Source organism: Poecilia reticulata, unplaced genomic scaffold (assembly GCF_000633615.1).
Source record: "Poecilia reticulata strain Guanapo unplaced genomic scaffold, Guppy_female_1.0+MT scaffold_155, whole genome shotgun sequence".
Taxonomy (NCBI): Eukaryota; Metazoa; Chordata; class Actinopteri; order Cyprinodontiformes; family Poeciliidae; genus Poecilia; species Poecilia reticulata.
In genome coordinates, this window is record NW_007615016.1 from 636277 (window position 1) to 642720 (window position 6444).

The 6444-nt window shown below is 44.9% G+C and overlaps 1 protein-coding gene across 2 annotated transcripts in view; it reads right to left on the minus strand.

The window, feature by feature from the left end:
* The window catches only part of larp1 (La ribonucleoprotein 1, translational regulator), a 27732-nt gene extending 24063 nt beyond the window's left edge, over window positions 1-3669 (minus strand). Inside the window, exons 1-2 of one of the 2 annotated variants that reach the window (XM_008401951.2) lie at window positions 3485-3669; window positions 2447-2512 (exon numbers count right to left, since the gene is read on the minus strand). In XM_008401951.2, coding sequence (XP_008400173.1) covers window positions 2447-2512; window positions 3485-3577 — 159 coding nt within the window. In that variant the 5' untranslated portion in view covers window positions 3578-3669. The remainder of the gene's footprint in view (window positions 1-2446; window positions 2513-3484) is intronic. The other variant, XM_008401952.2, reaches the window with a different exon arrangement.
* Window positions 3670-6444: the final 2775 nt, after the last annotated feature.

A 6444-nucleotide genomic window follows, 5' to 3' on the forward strand; every position in this document is an offset into this window, starting at 1 on the left:
GAGTCACAGAGAGCGGAGCCTCGTTTTGCCGAGTCACGCAGACAGGAGCCTCGTTTTGCCGAGTCACAGAGAGAGGAGCCTCGTTTTGCTGAGTCATGGAGCGGAGCCTCGTTTTATCATAACTTCTGGGTCAATTCATGATCTGGTAACGAGTTTTTGTGACGGATTTGATCATAAAAACACTTTATATTATATTATTCTGCTGGGATCATTTTCTGCTGTCAGCAGAAACAGCTGTGATCAAATATACACACATTTTTCCTGTTTTTCCTTTTTTATTTTAACTCTAGTGTCAGAAATACATCCGACTAAATAGAAAGTTCAAACTTCATGACTTATAAAACGTGTTTTTCATTCGTGTAGTTTATGTTTACAGTCAGACTCTGATTGTTTTAACAGAGCTCATCTAAAATAATCTAAAGTAAATTAATCTTTGGAAGCTGCGATGCGACTGGATGGTGTTTGCAGAATAGCCAATCCAGGAGCAGGACTTGCTTTCCTTGCCACTGATTGGCTGCAGCCCACAGTGGAGATGAGCCTCGATGTTCTGCTGAACGTTTCCATACTGAGGTTTATCTGCCGTTTGAACTTTATTTTGTCGATTAAAGGAAAACAATCACCTCTGTTGAAAGTGAAGATGATGAACGCTAACGCTTCGTTAGCATGTAGCGAGTTTAGCTTTCATGGCTCCGCTGGGTGGAAGAGGTCAAAGGTCCAAGCAGAAGTTCAGAAAGTTTTCATTTTCTCTCCAGAGAAACAAAAATGTTATGTTTTCACCTAACGAGGAACAATCTAGAGCTATAGATCTAGAGTCAGCACTACTTCAGTTCTTCCTGCTGTAAACTAGAGATCAGGCTGACCTCTGACCTCTGACCCTCCGGTTCCACAGTTTTCCTTCTAGCAGCTGCAGAACATTTCAGACTAAAGTCTCAGATCACAGAAATCGATTCCTGCAGCAGCGTCTTCACAAAATGAAGCTTTCAGCTTCTATGATCCACAGATCTGGAGCAAACGCCCAGAAAACTGAAACACAGCCGAAACACCGAGTTCCTGTAAATCCAGACTTAATACCCCACTGGTTGGAGCTGCCTTGGTTAATAATAAATTAAATATTGATCATCCATTGCTCATTTCATGACTGGTTACTGTGTGAAGCCGTTTGCGTTGCTGAAATATTCTGATGAATTGGACTGAGGAACCAGAACCACCTCGATTCTTTTTTGAAACAACCTGAGAAAATGTCTAAATGTGCAGTAAAAGGTCAGCCGTGACCCCAGACAGGCAGGAGCAACTCCGGGTTCCTCTGAGCGTCTGTCAGCGCGTCGGCTCGCCGCCGCCGGGCTCTGATTTACGGCGTGACGGACGCCGCGGCCCGGCAGCACTAAGAATAGCAGCGGCTCGGACCGGCCGGTTCCCTACGGTGGCCCTAGAAGGACATCCTGCCTCGGACCGCTCCGTTCTGCCACCGGACCTGGAGGTTATTCCTGGGACCGACGACTTGATCCGGCCTGTTAGCGCCACCGGGCCGCCCAGAATAGAGCCGGTTACCGTGGCAACACGCGGCGCTGCTCAGAGTAAATGAAACTCAGAGGAAGAAATGAAGGAGAATCCCAGCAGCTAGCGTCTGTTAGCCCAGTAATCACACAAACCGCAGGCAGGAAAACACATAAAAACTCACGTTTTTCAATGAGACAGTTTGAGTTTACAAAAGATACAGTGGAGTGAAAAAACTCCTGGAAGTACATTTTGTCCAGAAAGTTCCTAAAGGAAAAGTTACTCCCCACCTCTGCTTCAGCTGGTTTCATCTCATGATGTTCTCAGGAGAAACTGGACAGAAATAGTTGTTTTTGCAGCGAATGCTAAAGCAAGAAGCTAACCAGCACGACACGTTTCTCAGGCTTCGTCCTCACCAGCTGCCAAATAATTACACCATTTGCTTAATGACACACAACTCATGTTTTCACTGCAGGGCTCTGACTGGCAGCAGGTCGGATACTCATCTGCAGAAATAACCTGAAAAATCATTTCTGAACGGCTCAGATTTTAACTTTTCTTTCATTTCTGTTCATCTGACACATCTCTGACTGCAGAAAGAGCCGCCGGCCAATCAGAGGACGACAGGCTGGCGGCGGCCAATCAGAGGGACGACCGGCCAATCAGAAGGCCGACCAGCCGGCGGCGGCCAATCAGAGGGACGACCGGCGGCCAATCAGAGGGACGAGGGCAGCCAAGTCGACACAAACTCGAATTGACGAGTCAAGAAACCAGAAACTTTAATCCGAGTTTCTATTGAAATTTATTCTTATTCTCATCTAAACAAACCAAGTTAAAATTCAAAACAACAAACGGCCCAACGGCTCACTGTCAGCAGGGGGTCTATAGCCCCGCCCCCTCTGTAGCCCCGCCCCCTCTGTAGCCCCGCCCCTTCATCCCCAGCATGCGTTACCTGCATGTCTTTTGTTGCGATCTCTCCTGGAGTCGGCCAGCTGTTGGTGTCGCCAAAATCTCCAACCTGAAACAAAAACAAGAGAGAAATATTTTAAATATCAGAAAATGTACAAATCTACAATAAAACACAAATAAAAGTGACATAAAATATTTTAAAAAGTGGCTTTTATTCTGAGATTCATTGAGTTCAAATACGAGAACAGAGTCAGAATATTAGAATAAAAATGCAATTTTACCAGAAAAACATCTAAATATTTACGACAGGAAAATCATTTTCATAAAATTACTCCTTCGTTCTGATAGTTTAACTTTATTCTGGTGAAAACATGAAAACATTAGACTAACCCTACAATATATACGACTTCTATGTGGAACAGCAAGTGGAACAGGAAGTGGAGCAGCAAGTGAAACAGGAAGTGGAGCAGCAAGTGAAACAGGAAGTGGAGCAGGAAGTGGAGCAGGAAGAGAAACAGGAAGTGGAGCAGCAAGTGGAGCAGGAAGTGAAACAAAGTGGAACAGGAAGAGAAACAGGAAGTGAAGCAGCAAGTGAAACAGGAAGTGGAGCAGCAAGAGAAACAGGAAGTGGAGCAGGAAGTGGAGCAGGAAGAGAAACAGGAAGTGGAGCAGNAAGTGAAGCAGCAAGTGAAACAGGAAGTGGAGCAGCAAGAGAAACAGGAAGTGGAGCAGGAAGTGGAGCAGGAAGAGAAACAGGAAGTGGAGCAGGAAGTGGAATAGGAAGAGAAACAGGAAGTGGAGCAGGAAGTGAAACAAGGTGAAACAGGAAGTGGAGCAGGAAGTGAAACAGGAAGTGGAGCAGCAAGTGAAACAGGAAGAGAAACAGGAAGTGGAGCAGCAGATATTGTTTGCTTCCTGGAACCAAACCTCTGGCTTCCAGAGGTTTCCAGGCCGTTTCCAGAGCCTGACGGCGGTCAGACTGGGCTGCAGGGTCAGAGGTCAGACAACCAGAGGAGCTGCAGCTCCATTCCTGAGGCGTTTCTCATATATTTGTCCTGCCTCTCAGCTCTAAACACGTTACCTTTCCTCCTCGCCTGGCTTTGGGTGGATTCCCCGCTCTCACCACTTTGGCCGGGCCGCTCGGCTCTGCTGGAAAACAAAAGATGGCCGACATTAAAACGGGATCCACAGGATTTCTGCTTTCCAAAACAAAATCCAAACGCAAAAGAAAGAAAATAAGAATTAGTCACCAAACACACATTTGTTTAGAAACCTCAGTTTTTCTTTTGTTAGAAACTCAAAGGCGATTCAGTTTGTAACAGGTTCGGATCGGCCTATTCAAATCATGCTCAGTCACTTTAAATCCAAACATTTACACTCACAACAAAATGGCTGCAAACAGATGCACCATTATACAACCGTCCATATCTTTGAAAAGCATTAGTGGAGCCTCCTGCACAGCCAACCAGAATGCAGCAACAACTAAATTCTTCCGTTTTCCTGCAGCCATTGTACAGAAGAAAACCAGTATTTCTGAACTGGGTTTGAACCATCCAGGGTCTGCAGGTCAAATACCAGAGCTGTGAGGTAACTGGAGCTGGTGGGATGCTGCTCCCAGCCCTGCCTGGGCCTCCATCTTACCTTAATAATCATCACAATGCATTTTGATTTGTTCTTGATTGACTCAGAGTTTCACCGTAGGTAAGACGTATTTATTTCCTTAACGGAGTGAATCCAGTCATCAACAACGGCTCGTTCCCACTGTGTGGATTCTCTCAGGTGAATCCTGGTTAAACTGACGTAATCCGTGTTAATCTGGTTGAATTTCAGGAATCTGAACTCGGGACATTTTCTGCCTCGGCTGCAGCGAAGCAGCGTTTCTGCAGGCTGCAGCATTTGCTTGACCTTTGAACTCTAAGCGGCTCAGCATTGAGAAATGGAGTAAAGGGGAATCAACTCCCGATGCTGGAAACTTGCAGTTGCTTCATTTAGTTTTTTCAAACTTCTGTAAATAATATTATAATATTCTCCTTTTGATGCCCTTTAACTTTTCTCTCAGGTAAAATTAAATAATGTGCAAGTTTAATTTTCAGGAGCTCGTAAAGAGTTTCTCTGTTGTTGCATGTTAGGCAACAAAATGTGTATTTTTTAAATTAAAAAATAAGTTTATTTGAATCTTGTATTTCTAATATTGTGTAAATGTTTTTATATCACATTGTTAGCTGCAGCCCTGGTGTAAACTGGTTCATGACTGAAATATGAAGTTAGCTTCAGCTCCATCAGGTTTAACCGTCTGCATGCCGAGTTCTTGATGCGTCCAGCAGAAGAAGAGTCGGTGTCCATCAACAGCGAAACACAGCGGGGCCACTTCTCATCCCCCTTTAGGAGCCAGCAGGACAAAATGGCTTCAAACTAAAGTTTCCGTCCCTCACGTCCTTCAGCTTGGAGACGTTTCCCAACACGTCATTTCCTTTAGCTTTGCAACTAGCTAACACAGATAAAAGAGACACACAACTGTTTATTGTCAGATTTCATTTTGAAGTTACAGAAATAATGCTGCACAGTGGAGCAGTGGGTAGAGCTGTTGCCTTGCAGCAAGAAGGTTCTGGGTTCGATTCCAGGTCTTTCTGCATGGAGTCTCCATGTTCTCCCTGTATGGTGGGTTTTCTCCAGGTACTCCGGTTTCCTCCCACAGTCCAGAAACATGACTGTCAGGTTAATTGGTTTCTCTAAATTGYCCCTAGGTGTGAGTGTGTGTGTGCATGGTTGTGTGTCTCTGTGTGTCTCTGTGTTGCCCTGCGACAGACTGGCGACCTGTCCAGGTGACCCGTCCAGGTGACCCCACCTCTCGCCCGGTACRCYAGCTGGAGATGAACCAGCAACCCTCCCGACCCACTGAGGGACCAGGTGTAAGAAGATGGATGGATGGATGGAGTTACAGAACGAATGTAATCTGATCTCTACTCTTCCTTTAATTTACTGTGAAATCCATCCATTATCACTTGGAATCGTCTCAGATGAAATTATGCAGCAAAGTCAGAATCTCAGCAACTTCCCACGTCACCAGCGAGCGTTTTTATTTAATTCCTCCAACTTTCCACACTGAAAGTCAAAAACAAACCAAGATGAGCAGCAGAGGAACGTAAAACACATTCCAGCCGCTTTAACTCTAATCACCTCGGAAATCAACTCAAACGCTGATCCGACCCAACATCTCTAACCGATTGGCTTCGTTTGGGAACAACAGGCGGATCCAGGAACGCCATCAGGTCGCCATGACGACGCAGCAACAGCAGCTTCCTGCTACGGCGTCGTCATCAGATTCACCACTGAGGCTRAAAGTGTCGAYCCAACAGTTACATTTAATTATTTTAAATGATTTACAAACCAAACCAGTCCGATGACTGCAGCTTCAATCACGATTAATCGTTTTATTTCTGATCAATCAATTACTGAGATAATAATTAGCTCATTGAACTGAGAGCTGAATATACTTTAATTTAGTAATCAATTAATTTATACCAATAAATATTAAACCTTCCCATATTTCATATATTATTTAGCAAATGGCCTTTTAACTTGTAACCAGTTAACAACTAATTGACAATTGATCAATTATCAATTAACCTGATTAATTGTTTCAGCCCTACATCAGATGTTTTATGGCAGAGAAACAGAAAGTCATAATTCAGGTTGTGAGGCAGAAASTTTAAGTTATAAAAACTCCAGCTGCATTAAAAATCACTTCTTGCTACTGCAACTGAGAGGTAACTACATTTTACAGCCCAACAAACGGACAATCAGCTGTTGTTCCAGGATCAAGAGCAGGTTTGTAGAGCCATGTTGCAACCATCAGCTGAGTCGTCCACCATGGCATCGCAAACACGGCTCCTCAGTGTTTGTCTTTATCAGATGATGAGCTAAAGGTCAGCGGAGAGACTGAGGAGAGAGGCCTGAAAGTCAGCAGTAACGCGCCGACAAACCGCCCGCTAACGCGCCGACGAACCGCCCGCTAACGGGCCGACAAACCGGCCGCTAACG